The 16,867-nt window shown below is 39.6% G+C and overlaps 1 protein-coding gene across 1 annotated transcript in view; it reads right to left on the bottom strand.

Annotated features, from left to right (window-relative positions):
* The window catches only part of EFCAB5 (EF-hand calcium binding domain 5), a 30,756-nt gene that overhangs the window by 10,469 nt on the left and 3,420 nt on the right, over nt 1–16,867 (bottom strand). The window contains exons 2-10 of the mRNA XM_032201006.1: nt 16,515–16,671; nt 15,845–15,908; nt 14,236–14,306; nt 10,761–10,916; nt 6,732–6,831; nt 5,799–6,082; nt 5,220–5,358; nt 3,111–3,325; nt 1,695–1,851 (exon numbers count right to left, since the gene is read on the bottom strand). Coding sequence (XP_032056897.1) covers nt 1,695–1,851; nt 3,111–3,325; nt 5,220–5,358; nt 5,799–6,082; nt 6,732–6,831; nt 10,761–10,916; nt 14,236–14,306; nt 15,845–15,908; nt 16,515–16,671 — 1,343 coding nt within the window. The remainder of the gene's footprint in view (nt 1–1,694; nt 1,852–3,110; nt 3,326–5,219; nt 5,359–5,798; nt 6,083–6,731; nt 6,832–10,760; nt 10,917–14,235; nt 14,307–15,844; nt 15,909–16,514; nt 16,672–16,867) is intronic.

The following is a 16,867-nucleotide window of genomic DNA, read 5'->3' as shown; positions in this document are numbered from 1 at the left end:
GTATTTTGCGATCAATATGTACAATGGTCTATAAAGACCAGAGCAGTAGAAAACGCTTTGATTAATGATGCACAAGAACAGGCAGGAAGCTACCCTGGCTGCCTCTCAGCACGCTGACAACACCGGTGTTTATGGGGGCTGAGAGCCTCCTCCTTCCCCTGCAGAAGCCAGTGGGCATTTTATCACTAGTTTTACCTATAGCAGTAGCAAATACTAGCAGGCCTCAGTCATGGTGGAGCTCATTGTTAATGCTATCTTATCCTGCCCATCATCTAAACAATATTCAGTTGTTTTTTTTTTTTTTTCATGTAATTTTTGCTTTCTGACCAAACTAGGATGAAGAATGTTTTGATGGTATAAAAATGTTTGGATTTTGACCTTCACCTTCTCTCTTTGAAGAAAGACAGATGAAGCTGAACATGACATTATCAGTTCTTTCTTTACTGAGCCACAGCATAATGAATTATTTTCCCCATTATATCTGTAATATTACACTTTCCACTTACAAGGAAAGCAAATAATTCTACCCACTTTTCAGTCTGTGCTTTCATCCAGGAAAGTGCAATGTCTGTGAGCCTCTCCTCCAATCTGGCCTGTTCGATGACGTTGAGATTATGTTGAAGCTGCTAGAAATAGTTTTATGTTGCTTGTAGGTGGTATTGATTTTGCTATACTATCTTTCTATTTATTTGCCCTTTAGTTTATACGCCTTTCAAAGAAGGGACTATGTCCTTCCATATTTCTGTAGCAGGTTCTGGCACACTTTGAATACAGCAGAGCTCTAAACTGACAGTTTCTTCTCTGGCTGTGCAGCCTCAGGACAACTAACTGCAGCATGCTGGTGCACTCCCCATCCCACCAGCTGCCTCAGATGAGCTAAAGAATAGAATTTGTTGCTTGCCAAAATGAGCCTTTTTCGGTAATGCATGGCAGAGTGAGCCACATGCAGATGTTCATGCAGATGAATAAACCTGTCCTCTCCACCCAAGCACACATACAGACATGTTCTTAATTGCTAATACAGTATTTCAGAGCACCTGATGCCCACGTTTTAATATGTATGAGGCTGCCAGACAGGTCCAGGTGAACCTGCTGCACTTCTGTCTGACCCAAGCCTATTCTGTCAAGGACCAAAATTGCTAAGTTTATTCAGAGAAATGAACCAATAGCAAAGTGAGACTCAAAGCTGCTATCTAATTCATGAGAGCTGTGCAACAGTGTGGGATTACTAAAGGTCACCTGAGCCCAATAAAGAAAGCTGGAGTTCTCTGCTATGAGATACACGCTGTAGTAAAATGTAGCTGGATAACACAGCCAGATTAAAAGTGTGAAACCTGTCCTCAGGCTTTAGTAATTTTTTTCACTGCCATATCACAAGTAGATATTGCACGTTACAGTTGAAATAATTTTTCAACATATCACTATGTCATGAAAGCACTGAGCTTCTCTCTGACAAGGAATTGCTCTCTCTGGAGTGTCTTGCAGTGAAGGAGGGGGTGGAGCTCTGTATTAACAAGTAGGTCAGGATAACTGTTCCTTTTCATTTTGTACATCATGCCCTGTATGCTTATGACTGCTTGCAAAAACAAAAAAATACTGGTGCTCGCCAACAACTTCATTAGCACTGTCCTTGAATGGTTTAAGGCCTACTGTGTTAACATTGTACTTCTCTCAGAGCAGAGCTGTTTCCTTACCCTTCCTCAAGGCCTCTTTTTCCATTCCTTCCTTGAATGTGCTTAGAACAGCATCCACCTCTTTCAGGTCCAGAAACCCAGATGCATTCTTGTCCCACTTTTCAAAAAGTGCTTCCAAAAGCAGTTTTCGGTGGGCCAAGCGAGAGGTGCGGCGAACCTACAACAGAGAAAGAGCTGGTCTTTGAGAACTCCTGGACACTGGAACTCAATGTCTACACAAATATGGAAACTGCAGCAGTAGGCTGATCATAGCCCCTGTGTGTCAGGCCAAATCTATGTAAATACATAGCTCAGACCTAGAGATGAATCAGTAAACCTGGGAGATATTTGGAAACACTAAACACCGCTGACAATTTTATCAGGAAGAATCAGCTCTGCAGAGGGCATTTCCCAGTAAATGAATGAAACCCTTGATGGGCCTGAGGCAAGATCAACTCAGGTAAGTGGAAGTTTCCCAGAATACAAATGTCTTCACAGCAAGAACTAACCAGAGGCTTGTTAGTAATACCCAAAGATTTCACAGTTTTTATTTCCATACATCACTTTTGCTGGCACTGCCCTGAAGTGTGTGGGCTCCGAGGAAACGCATGTGCAAGTTGTCCTTTAAAACCAGTCTCTGCACAGCATACAGTGATAAATGGCTAGGAGTGGAATTGTCTCAAAGGCCAAAATACTGGCAGCGTGCTGTGCTGAGCATGAGGACAGTAGAGCCGTCAGATCCAATATCTCATCCAAATTAGGTCAGCAGCACAGAGGGAAAATAGAAAGAGGTCTGAGGAAAATGCAGCTAGAGAGGCTACTATGGACAGACCCACCATGAAATACATACATATACACATATATTCTGAAGTGATACGGGGCAGCCTGATGCTGTGCATGAGAATGTTGCTGAAGGGGAATGTATTTTTTCCAAACACATAGCAAGAACACCTCGTTCCTTAAACGCAAAGAAATGTGCACATTCACATATACCCATGCACATAAGCAAAAGCAGAATGTTGAAGGGTTGTTTTAAAGCCCTCCCCAAAACATCCACAACCTCATATGTACATGCCAGCATAGTAGGTCAGACATCAGGTTCTTGGCTATTATAAAGGTGAATAAGCAGAACAGAATGTTTTGAGTTCTTTCACGGTTAACTATCAACCTGCTGTCTCACTGGTTCCAGACACAGAACAGACAGACAACCTCCTACAGGATGAGTCTGTCAGCACTGCTAGAGCTAAGGGCTAAGGATGGTGAATCCATATCAAAACAAAGGGGCAGAACATCTCTAGAAGAAATACAGAATGCAAGGCTGCAAGTGAAAAGCTCTGCCAGCAAGAGATTAAAAGCTGACTTTGTAATTGCCTCTAGTTGTTTGCTTGTTTGGTTTTTTATTTTGTTTGGACTTGGGACCAGCAAATCAATATTTACTTTTTCTAGTTGTTCAGTTTTTGATTCTTTTGTCTGTTTGTATTCTTCTTTGATAAATTCAATAAGACTCTTCACAGTAGGCAGAGGAATGTCTTGACCAACAAATGTCTCCATGAGTTGAACAAATTGTGGCAGGTTGAGGCAGTGTTCATCAAAGGCACTCCTAACACGAGATGTACAACGGTTCTGAATGTCTGCCATGATGGGACGTAAGTCTGAAAGGCAGAAAGCACAGTGTGTCACAGGAAGCCAAATGCTGCCCTAAAGCCAGCCATGTGACAGTGGCAGTCCTGAATCCTGTGCTTCCTAGGCAGCAAAAGTATGGCTAAACACAGACTGATTCCATGCTGACTAAAGGCCTTAATCTGTTTGGACTTTTTAATGTGCTCTCTTCAGATTTTTGTTCCAGTCATACAATCATACAGTGAGGTCAAATCACTGAATACAGGTGAGCTGAAATTATTGTTATGGAGAAAGTAGGCTGTTGAGACTATGACTACACTGCTCTCTTATCTTGAAGCCAGCCTCAGGAATCAGTGTTTATATTCTGGACAAAACTCAGCTCACAGCATGTCTACAGACTCTGCCAATCTTCATGTGCCAAGTGAAAATACAATTTTGTAACCAAATACCTGCAAATCTGGTGTCCTCACAGATCCACTCCTCTGGAATTCTCTCTCCATAGCTGCTATACTTGAAGCTTAGGTCAAAGGTGAGAAGGTCACCTGATGAGACAAAATAGAGTCTGTAATGATATAATCTTTTAAAACAAGCATAAGGTACAGATATACTAAAAGCTGTTAAATATATACACAAAAACTATAGTTTCTGAAGCAGGTGAAAAGATCTGACCTGAGTACTCACCTGACCATGGCAGTTCAAACTCCTGGCCAGCTTCAGCCTGAGAATCCTGTCTGTCTGAATAAGCTGGACCTGCAATTTTAAAGAGAAATCTTTTGTGAACCAGAGCTTAATAGTCTGACCAGCTTGCTGATTAATATGTAAGATATACCACCATGTCTCTGGAGCTACTCTTGTTATCAGTAGCTATTTACTGTCTGGAAACACCGTGTTCTGAAATTCACCTGGTGACTATTACATTTCTTGAGCCCAGCTACAAATATCCATCTTAACAAGAGCAATTAGATAGCTTCTTTTCCAGTGCAGATGGAAAATGATATTCAGACTTCTTATTTCTATCTTCCTCTCAAAGATCATTCTACCATCACCCCATCATTTCTGTGAGAACAGAGCAGGTATCTGCTCTTAAGCTGGCAGTACTGCCTGCCCCAAACAGTGCAGGATGTGTGCATCCAGGGACTGGCTGAGTGACAGGCTCATGCTGTGCGCTGGAAGTTAACCACGGAAAGCTGTAGGTTCTAGTGGGCTGTACTATCAGCTTTACAGTCCCTTATGTAAGAAGTCTGTAATTAGGCTGCTCTGGCAATGTAGACCCAGTTCTTAGAGTTTTAAACTGTGAGATGCAAGAGCGTATTAACAGAGCACTAGCAAGGAAGTTGGTCCTTGAAGTATGTTTAAGAAAGCACCTATTATGAAATATACAGTTGCCCAACAACAGCCTTCCTAGAACAGGCCTGTGTATACACTTGAGAAGGATGGTATTCCTTTGGAGACACAGTGAGAGATTAAAACAAAAGTTTCCTGCTGCATGATCCAATAATGTATCTCCCTATGGGCAATCACATTCTAAAGATTATTAAAATCATTTCATATTTAATGTTCTTAGGCTCTTGTCTTGTTATGGTAGTATTACAGAGTGAAACAGAACATAATTTCTCCTTATTACAAAAATGCTGATGCTTCAGAAAGTCCCTACTTGAATTAAAGTGTCTGCTCAGTGCCTGGAATATAGATCAGCAGCACAGTGCCTCACCTGCTGTCCTGTGGGAGGAACACTGAAGCCCCGACAGAAAACACCATACTGAAAAGACACCAAAACTTTTAGTCTTGAAAGTACCAAAGCTTTTAGCCTTGTCTATTCAGAAATCACTCACATGATTGCACTGGTTTTGAGATGGATTAAAAACACACCTACAGGCGTATGTTTAAAAAGATTAAGGTCTGCCACAATAAAGGAGAACCCTTTACCTTTACCCTGGTCTTGCAGGTCCTCGTCTTGCAGTCTTGTCTCTGAGCTTGTCTGCTGTCCAAACTGGCTGCTGTGCTCACTAAGAGAACTCTCTTTCCTTGCAGCAGTTTCTTTCACAGCCTCTGCAACTGGAGCATCCTGTTTTGAAGCAATGACATCCATGTCTGCCACAACTCTGTCTTCAGAGGTCACATTCATAGCTTCAGGTGTTGGTCCTGAAAGTGTGTTGGCTGCCTCTGCAATCCATTTGTCCCCCACCCTACTAACTTCCCTTCTAAGACAGGTTCTCTGCTCAATATATGGTATTTTTTTCCCCTGTTTACTTCTGTAGCAGGTTCACTACCCAGGCTAAATTCTTCCTCTGTCTGTTTTTCAGATCCAGGTTCATCTCTACTGAGATTACAATCAGCAAAGGCTGATCCTAGCAAGGATCTGCACTTGCAGACTCAGTTTGCCTCTCAGTTTTGGTGTATTCATGGAAACTGGTTTTCTCACAATGTATTACATCTCCATTCAAATCACTACATTCAAAATCAGTGCTTTTCACCACTGATAGTTTCTTAACCTTCCTTTCTCACCTCAGCATCACTTGATTCTGCTGCTTGTTTTTCTTCCTTAGAAATTCCTCCAGTCTCAGCTTCACTCATGTCCATTTGTTCAAGAGGACCTTCACTGACACTAGTACTCATTTCATAACTGCCTTGGCTATTATCACCTACAGGTTCACATGGTAAAATCTCTCCCTCGGAAATCTCTGCTTGAGACAAGACTAAATTTTCACTGAGTTCCTCACAAACTTCCTGGTCATGAAGGTCTCCCCAGAAATCTGCAAGCTCAATCTCTTGCAGCTCAATTATTGGCCCTAATGTAGAAAAAAATAGGTAAGTTTATAGTTTGCTTGGGTTTTGTCCTCTATTACTGCAAAAGAAATTAGGAAAAAAAAAAAAAAAAAAGTATTCCCTAGCAAACAGAAATTACAAGAAAGTACCTGCTGCAAACATGCATCCCAGAAAATCAAAACTTCAGAATAGTATCTTTGCTTGCAAAGTACTGCTCTTTATTGTCTATTACACCATGTTTCTTTTGAAATAGTTTTTCATAATTCTCCATACTAAAACTGAAAGCTGTAATTTGCCTTACATTTAATCCCAGCAATTAATTAATAACTAATATCTTAAAGATACTTTACTTTCATGTAGATGATTCTCTGTTGTTTGTTTTTCTTTCCTTTATTATTTCAAGTTCCAGAGAAATTTTAGTGGAAACAGGAAATTAACTTCTAATAATGCACAATAAGAAAGAATTCTTTTGGGAATGTATGACAGAATCTTGTAGGAAGGAAAGGTTTGGGATGCTGAAGTATTTCTGAACAGTTTGAAAAACATTTGCAAATTATAGTGCATAGGTCACAGCATCCTTTTAGGTCCATTTTGTCCATAAAACACATATTAACTAGACAAATCCATGTGACCAAATGTTTCACCTACAATTGGAACATCCCATATACTTACACTGTCTTGGGTTACAGAATCTCCTCTTAGCACTCATGGGGCTTCTGTCATAGAATTCTTCCAGCAGGGCAAGAATTTTTTGTCTGTCTAAGAGACCAACCTAGACAAAAAGATTACAATTACTGGTTCTGGATTTTTTTCTCTAGTTCTTGGGACTTGAATCAACCTTTGTAGCACTACAAAGGCACCACATATTAGCTAAGAATTACATGTGGCTAAAAATTATCCATTAGCAGGACATCAGAACAAATTTCAAAGGAATCAATTTATTTTGTAAGGACCAAATTTTCTTCTCTGGGTTAGGTAGGACTCCTCATGTATATTACTTTACAAGCACATTCTTTTGCATATCCTTGACAAATTGCAGCTAGATGGCTGTGACTACTTCTGCCAAATGAGTTCTGCATATAAAGATCAAAGAACCAACATTTCTTACTATCAAGATAAGTATTGATTGCCTGACAGTACTATGGAAGATTTTCACTTATTGTGGGCTGTGCTGTATTATGATAGTAGCTGCACATTGTGGTTTGGTTTTGTGCCCCATCATTTTCATTGAAGCATTATGTATGGGAAAATAATTAGTTGAAAAATCTAAGCTATTATTACAACTTCCCTGATTTCCTTTAAAAATTCATACACAGATGACCACAGAGGTGAGAGAGGCATCAGTAGTTCCAGTGCAGAGGCAAGCAGAGAGTTTATTAAGTTCTTGTTGCTCAGTGTGAGTGTGTACAGACAATAAAACCAGGAAAAGACAATGAAATGGGTCATTTCCAATCAGGAAATTGTGAGCTTAAAAAGTAAAGCAAATCTAAACGAATGCAAGTTTTCCATTTTACGATGAATTCCTGTTGTCATTATTTCAGTCCCATCACCTTTGTAATCTCCCTCCCATTAATAGAATATGGTAGTTCATTAGAGAACAGATTTACTTAAGTTTATCTGTGGCAAGTAGCTTTTCTTTTGTATTATTGATTATTATTTTTCTTTTTCACTTAGAGTAAAAACTGCAAAATGTAAAATTCACCACGTTTGTAATTATGTCAAAACTCTTCCTGTCCTTAACTTGAAGAAATAACAGAAGAAGTTTGCTGTTCTTTTCTGGAAATGAGCTCAAGATGACTGCAATGTTTATAATCCAAAACTGTAAGCAGTGGCATAAATATAAGGATCAGAGCATTTGAAAACAATGGGGATACCCAGAATATACTGGTGAAGTGCCTCCCAAGTAGGCTAATTCTGAAAAGTAAGTAAATACATCACATTTTCTATTACTGTGACACCTTTCCTCCAAAGCAAATTGAAAGACTTTTGCAAATTCTGAGGAAAGGAACAAACCAGAAATGTAACCAACTATTCAGTCTAGTTTTAGTCTTTCATACTTCATACTTTCATCTCCCTGGCTTCCTAAGTTTATTAGAAAAAGGTCACATTTCTTTGCACTTCATGTATGACTAGGGAAGCTGATTAAGGATTCCTGCATATCAGCCCTTTGTACGAACTCTTGTTTATCAGTAGGATAGGTGCAGCATCCACTATAAATAACAGCAGGCCATCTGTGTTTGTACAACTGCCCAAAATTTGCCTCCACTTTTAACTACTGCCAACTGCAGAGGCTGGAGAGTTGAAACGTGTTGACCTAATTTCCTTGTCACCTAAATGTTGGCAGGTGATGATCCTCAGTTGTTTTCAGCAATGCTCTAGGATCTATGAGCAATTCCTTTATCAACACAGACTAAACCAGACTTGCCATTTAATCAATGATAGGTCAGTATTTAACTGCTTGATTGTTCTTCTGGAAACATAATATGCATATCTTCACCACCACAATATGCTTGTTAGTGAGTAAGATGGGAACAGACACTCATGAAAGGTCATGAGAAAGCAGACTTTGTTGTTGTACTGCGAGGAAGGTAATCAGAAGTGTCTCAAGCTGCATTAGTTTGAAAACTAATCTCTGATTAGAATCAGTTACATTTAAAGGTCTTGGGCTTAAAATGTCCCTGAAAATTAATACAGATTCTGTTACAACGTCAAGAGAAATTATACATGACACACGTGAGCACAGAGACGCCATAAGGTTCAAATTCAAAGAGCCATTTCCTTTTTGGGCATTGGAGCAGTGATTCAACTGCCTTGGAAAGTTACTGCTTCACTACACAGTCCAGGCTGTTCTGGCTGAGCTGCCATCCTTCTGGATGCATGCATTTGAAATCATAATAATGATCATGTGGATACCTTCTAATTTGACTGTAATTTAAACACTGCTTTCTCAGCTCCCTGGCCCTAATTGCGACTCACTGAGACAGCCAGCCACACTCACCACGCAGACTGGAATAACTGCCTGCTGCCAAACAAATGTAAATTAGGAACTGAAACAACTGCTCTGCTGTGCTTTGCAGAATGAGTACTACAGGTAATGGATCACATTCAAAATGGTAGAAGTCCTTGGGTTAGTTTGCATTTTTTATCTCGCCTGTGGGTACAGTACAGCAGGACTTATTAGCACTATACAAAAGAAACCAGGTCAGGTTTAAAAGAACTGCGTGGCCCATGCTACAGTTTAGCAGACTCAATTTGGAGAGCAAGTCTACCTCAGAGGCTACAAACCAACCAGGTTTGTGCTGTGATAAGTTTTTTCTGTGGAGTGATGGTGTCTGTGCTGAGAGCTGCTCAGTCTTGTTATGTTGTACTAGCATTTCTGGCTCTTTGCAGCTGAGATTCCACTGGGACTAGCTGCATGGAGATAGTGATTACTGCCACCAAAATAGTAGAAAGAAAGTCACATTAAAAGATGAAAAGGAAAGAAGGGAACCTTTCAAAATGCATAGCAAAAATAGGACGCAGCTTTATATACTACTCTGCCTGGGAGAATCCACCATAGCTCTTTGTGCTTGACAGAGCAATAGGCAAATGAAATGTCTTCTGACTGAGAAGTAGACACATTTCTTTCCTCATCCCTGAAACAGCAGCTCACCACCATCCTCTAAAACATGTCATTGGTGTTGAAATGTGCTCTGTAATTCCATTCTCTTAGAGCTAATGACATTATTAGCATGACATTGTAGAGCACAGTTCATTCATTCTGAGTAGGCATGATGTAAAGACCACTCTACGAGTGCTGAATGGAATATATAATATATGTAGAGGAGAAACCTGCAAGATCATGGCAACTGTTTACTGTGTAGTAGCCAGCAACTGGCTAACTAAGGCTACTCAAATTAAGTACCATACTTTTTGCACAAAGACCAAGCTTTTAGCAATAGTTCGTCATTGATTCTTCAGCTTCTACTATTGCTAGTTTTCTAGTAAGTCTAGCTTTTTTAAAATGGGGATGCAGGTGTATTCAGGGGATGACAGATAGAGATAAGAGCTGTTGAAAACCAAATTATGGCTTTTGAATTCCATTTCCAGTTCTGTAACTGACTCATTGTATTTTAATTTCCTGTCTATAAACTGCAGCTGAAGTTCATACTACTTACCTCAGAAAGGCGGTATGGATAGATTATTTTGCATTTTAACTTTATACTTTCCTGAGATTTTTTGATATAAGGCCTAAAGATGTATAAATTAATACATCACAATTAATGCAATTCAATATATGTAACTACTGTAGTAATGTACACATTTGTTGAGGCCAATCTATATCAGGTTATCTTTGCTGAAATATAGCTGAATAGACAAGTTAGCACCAAAACAGTCTAAAAGTGCTATGGGAACAGGTAACAACCAGTAGTAAAGTCTGTGGTTAATTTCTTCTCCAGAATCATCAAACACCAGCCAGTTATCATGTAAGGTCATTTAGTCTCTAGACAGCTATCAGTTCATAGGCTATTGGTATTTCTGTGTTTAAGTAAGAACTATGAATTTGAAAACAACACAACAGCTATTGCCCTCTAAAATAATGCTAAGTAAGTGCAAAGAGTACCTGGAGTCATAAAGAATAAAAAGAAGGCAGTGACCCAGAGAAATACCAAAGTAGAAGCATCATCATATTGAAATTAGGCTGAGAACTGCTTTGCTTACCTTTCCATAATCACAATCTAGGAAGAGATCAGTAAACATTTGCCTCCACATATCACATCTTATGGCTTTCTGGAAGTCAAGAGCACACTGATGGAGATGCTTCAGAATTTCTTGGAACATGTCATTTGAAAAATTTTCAGTGTAGGAATGGACATACTATGGAGAGAAAGCAGTAGTGTAAATCATTAGCTTTCTTTGAGTATTTTCACCGCAATTTGAACTCTCAAAAATCTATCATGTAATGAAATATAAAGGAAATTATTTTGTGGATCGATCTGCTAATGTGATACAAACTCGGTGTATGGGTGCTACACTGCTTACTTTGTTCTTTCTTTCAGAAGCAGCAATATTCTCCAGACAAGCCTGGGATGCTGCAGCGCTAGGCACTGCACAAATGCATATCAAACAGTTCCTTTCCTGGCCCAGAAACCACTTCCCACTTTAAGTTGTTCAGAGATGCTGGATCAGAATCTCTCCAGCAATGCCTAAGGCAGGTTATCTCAGGCAGGATACGAGTTCTCCATGGTTTTCTGCAATGTTTAGTATTCCTGGCTTTACTCCCAAGGAGGCCTTTTGAGACGTTTGTTTTTGCAGAACTGACACTCAGCTCTCTCATGCCACAAAATGACCATTGCCCACAATTTCAGTGTTTAGAGAACCACTCTGAATACAATAAAAAAAAAGGAAAGAACTTTTTGAATGTGAGCCTGCTGTCACCTAAGTCCTCTGACACTGGGAATACTACTGACTTGAGATTTATTTTAAGTTCTAGCCTTGGAGACACTTTTAATGCTTTGGATTTATAGCCATGTGGTTTTTATGAGCACAAGCAATATGGTTCTAAGAATGTGGTGTGCATGACATAAATAATAAAGGCCATCAGAACAAACCACAATCCCAAAGCCTGTGCTGAATTATTATAGCAGGTTTCTGCAGCCAGCCACAGTAATAGGGAGCCTATACAGTTAAAAGGAAGAATTTGCAAAACACAGAATGTTCCCCATTATCCCATTTTTGGAGTATGGATACCTGACATAAGTGCTAGAGCATCTTGAACTTGTTGAAATGCCACACAGGCACTAACAAACTGAAATATTAATATACTTGTTATTATTCATGTCTGTATTGCATAATTCCCAAATATATGGGACAAGTGGAGAAGAGAGGAAGAGCAGAAAAGCAGCAGCCAATGGCCTGAAGAGTGGCTGGTGGGAAAGAACAACTCCTAATGCAAAGTGTGTTTTTTCTGCGTTTCAGCATAAAAAGAAAGGATGTAGGTGGGTTGGAGAGAAGGTGGCAGATCTGGGGCTACATGAATCTACTAGCTTTTCAGAGCTATTGCAGCCTGGAACCCTGTGACAGATGAACCTTGAAGATGACAGCAGCTGGGAGGAGGCAGGTTGGACAAGCAGCTTGCTATTTTTTATGTCATCTTGATGACACATACAAAGGCTCGTATATTAATACTGCTGTCTAACAGCTCCACAGAACATTTTTTAGAAGCGTATGTTCAGCTATGTGGGCAGGAGGAACTATCGTAGAGTTATAAGCTTTTCTTAGCTGATGTGTGTAAAGCACTCTAGAGTGTAAAGTGCTGTACACACAATAAGCATACATTTATTTATTCTTAACCAAGAGATTTTGACACCTATCAGAAGAAAGCTGGGACACTTCCTAATGCTATCCAGCGTGAGACCTCAAGGTAGTTTGTAAACACATAATCATCAATAACAAAGGGTCAGTTAGTCTTTGCTTTTTATCACTACTGATCTCACTAGAAATTGAGTAAGTCACATGCACTCCTGGAAAACCATCTCACCTGTAAAGCCTGATTTGGACCCTACAAATATAAGTATTTTTATCTTGGTGTCACAAGCTTTGTCAGACTGCTGGAAGTTCCACGTTTTATAGTACAAAACCAGTGAAATAAACCATTGAGGACTGGTCTCTGGGATCTAAATGTTTTTTAATATAAAAGACCTGACCAGCTCATCAGCAAGGAGACAAAAATACAAGGAGCAGTCACTGAGCGTGTCCAGCAAAACAAAACAGAACAAACAAAAAAGCCACCAGTGTGTACCAGTGTGAGGCTTCTCTACTGAGTTTCTAACAGCCTTTAAGTAACCAAAAGCTGCATTGAATTCAAGGAAGGAAAAGAAAAAAACATTAATTTTAAGGTACATTAAAAAACAATGCTTTCTACATGTGAAAAGGGCTAGACCAGTGTGGAGAAAGATCACCTCTTTTTCTGGTTTTGGTGGATGATGCAAACTGATGACCAAAGGTAAATTGTAGCTGAGGATTAGAAACAGCACTATCCTCAGAATGAGGTCTATGATTATGGAAGCATTTCCCAAGGGAAGTGATGAAAGCCTCATCATTCGATTCAATTAAAACCAAGCTGGAAAAGCATCAGAGAATATATTCCGAGAACAATGTTGCACTGGCTGGTAAATCAGACAGCATGACAGTCCATGTCTTTCATATTTCTGATCTCGGTTCTCACATTTTTAATTGAGTTAAAATAAAGAGTGCACAAAATATATTTCAAAACATTTTTGCTAATGTTAATGTATTATGAATTCATTCTGTGCTTATACACGTACCATAGAGTTATGGATTGATGCTTCATTTCAGTGACTACAGCAATTCTCTGGGCTCCCATTATCCACAACAGTTTCCTTAATTAAATGCAGTTATTCTGAGGTTAAATTTAAAAAAAAAAAAAAACTCATTTCATGCTTAAAAAAGCCTTCAACAAGTTATTATAAAAATGCATCTTTGTGCAAAATACTGAACGTGTGAGTCTCCTGAGAGTGAAGAAGGCACAAAAATCACACATGGCTGCTTGAAATTAGTCTCTGCACAGCTGCTTTATTCTCTGTTTTTAATTATTGTAACTGCACCCACTATACTGCTGCAGTTGAGGGGCTGTCATTATTTCTATTCCAAACATCCCTTTTCACAGGTTTAATAACCTCGCCATAAAATTTAGCTCTGTCATAGGTAGAAATGGATGGCAAAGTCTTGGCCTGGAGAGCTTTTCAGTAATGTAGTTTGAGCTGATATGGTTGTTTTCAAATTGATGAAGAGTAATGAGGTGAAACTTCCAATCACCTTTCTTGATTTTGGTGAGTTAGAAACACGCTTCTGACGCTTCTCATTGACAGCTTTTGATTTTAAAACTGCCTATTTTTCATCCTGATTACTCTTTATGGACATTTTTGACATTTCTAGCTGTCTGGTTATGGTTTACACCAGTAACAGTTCAGGACAAAAATGAAAGCACTGTGACAGTAGAGAATGGATACAGAGATGTAAAATGAAATATCCTAACACAACCAGTTACCTGGGGTGCTGGAGAAAACAGAAGCCCTTCACTTACTCATCTTAGCTGTCCACAGGGAAATGGTACTACTTTGTGATAAATACATGCATCACCTTCTGAATCAGATACTCTTATTTAATTTCTCACCTCTGTGAATTCATCAATGTTTACTTTTTGTTCCAATGTGTCTATGATTTCCAGCTTCCTGTCATAGATGGCTAGTAAAAAATTAACAGATATTTGTTTAGAAGGCAAGCAGCCATGGTTTAGCATATTGCATACATTTTTTTTGCATGTTTTATGTTACATTTACTTTCTTTTCATGTTGGATTACATTTGTTTGAGGCTATCCTACACAATAGCTGAAAATTACAAGGATCTCAAGCATCTGACTGTATAAAGGCTATCTAAATCTGATCCTTACTGAGAATATTTCTCTTGTTGAGAATCCACACTTACCTATTCAGTACTGTATGGTCATATTTTTTCTTGATATATGCTGGTGAAAATAGCAATGATTTTAACAGCAGTTACCACTAATTAATTATGTGAGGGAAGAAATTATTTTTGATTTAGCAGATAAAACTGCCTGAAAATTCTGGGGACATCAATTCTGCCTTGCAAGAGTGGAATCTGAAAATCATAGTAATTTTTCCAAGAAACTCTGCAGGAAACATTTTACTGATTATGCTGTTCAAAGCTGCCTGTTGGTCAGCTCCTTGACTGCTGTAAAGGAATGGAGAAGCTACACCAAATGTCTGCACGGATTTCTTAATGAGGTCTTTGAGCACAAACACGCTATTTCTGTTGGGATCACTTTTCTGCTCTTTATTCTACAATACCTCAGGAATAATGAGAAAATTCCCCATAGAATGCACTTATCTCTTGTTGCTTAAGACATTCCTACACTGTACAGTATCTCTACCAAACTACAAAACAAAGCTTAATGTTCCATTAATATATATTGAATGCTACTAAATTAAATTCACTGAGAAATGGAGCAGCACATTAGTGAAATCTGACATGAAGCATCTCCAGAATCTGTGGAGCAAGCACCCAGACAGAAACTTCCATACGAGTTTCACATCCCAGGAACTGTTCATACTCAAGAACTCCAGGACCACAGCCACCACACCAGGAGTGTAAAGGCTCTGTTTGGCTACCTACATGATGTGCTACCAACACAGGATGACTATTCAGAGGGACAAATCTGTAATATAGAAAGGCCTGAGCAAGGGCAAGCTCTACACAGAAGTTACTTCAGCAGCAAGCAGAAATACCCTCTGGAGGTGCCCTGATTATTATCCCAACTCCCAGCAAAGGCAGATTTGTTATTATTGATGATCATTACATGCTATCTACGTAAAGGGCTGGCAGCAGGTTGAATGTTGCCACTTCACTGTGCCTGGCTCTATCCATCCAGTTATCATTATTCAAAGAGGTCAAGTGTGAACTATAAAGTGGACAGGATTTATGGAAATCCCTTCTGTGCTGAGTGCTTTGATACAGAAGCCCTTGTGCTGGGACTGGCATGCCTTGGACTGCAAAGGGAATGGCTAGACAAGATGTGCTATTTCGTGGAATGGTTCAGTCTCTTTCCAATCTGTCTCAAGATTTGTGATTAATATACTACCTGGTGTAACTACCCTTACAGATCCTTCGTCAATTATCAAATTCATTCATTGTTTGCTCAGTTTCCATTAGAATTCAGGTCACAGAAATAAAACTAAAGAAGAAAGACACATCAAAAATTTACCTTCTCTCACATCCATGGGAGCAGAAGCAACGACATCCAGGAAAGACCTCAGTGCACTCTGAATCTACAAATCAAGGTAATAGTCAAAGGCCTGCTTCATGCAGACAAATACTAAAGTAAATCGTGCTGAATAACCAGTCATGTGGGGCAATCACACTTCTTACCACAAACAAGTAGGTCCTGTTAAATGTAGACTTTGTCTATGACATGCTCTATGTAACCATAGGACAACTTCCTAGGGGATTTGTGTGACTTTTAAGGAAGATGCACTGCCAATTTCTATGAGTCTTGGGGCTAGAAAGGAGATTTAACTGGGGCCACAGGTGAGCAAGACTGGCTGTCCCAGGTCTTTTAAGGGGATTCTGAAGGATAGCCAGCTGCACAGAGGGACATCCAGAGATAAGGTAGGTATCCAACAACCTCGGGAGTGTCCAAGTACCTCACAATCCATTTAGCCTCCCACACAAACCTCTGTGGAGAACACACTGCAAGCCTTCCACGTGCTCAGCTTGGTGAGGGTGTGCTAGACACCGACCTGCACCCTGATCCCAAGGGATATCAGAGCCATTACCCGCCCTTCTGTTCCGTTGCTGCCATTCTAGGGCAGACTGCCCAGATTTCCTTTTTCTGGAACAACCATAGCAGTGTTAACAAGATCAACCCTAGTTACCAGTGCAACTGGTATTCTGCCACTGATATCCACTGTCCACTCTTTGAATTGAATTGCCAGCGCCTCCTTTCTCATCTCTTTCTGCTCAGACTTCATATTTTCCACCTGTTCCCTTTCCTTACGTTTGGTCTTTGCCTCAGCCTTCATCCTGGCCAGCCTGTAGGACATAGGCAGATGACTTAGAACAATACCAACATAAACCAGCTTTAGTAAGCTAGATGAAACCTCTCCTGAAGAACAAAAGGAAAGGAAATAACTTACTGAAACTCTTGTCCTTTAGCAAAAGCAGACTTTTTCTCCAAAACTGTACTTGATATTTGGGGCACAAAATTACTAGTGTTGTTATTGCGCTA

Source organism: Aythya fuligula, chromosome 20, assembly GCF_009819795.1.
Source record: "Aythya fuligula isolate bAytFul2 chromosome 20, bAytFul2.pri, whole genome shotgun sequence".
Lineage (NCBI taxonomy): Eukaryota > Metazoa > Chordata > Aves > Anseriformes > Anatidae > Aythya > Aythya fuligula.
Note: the sequence above shows the minus strand (reverse complement) of the source record. Positions and strands in the feature narration are given on the sequence as shown.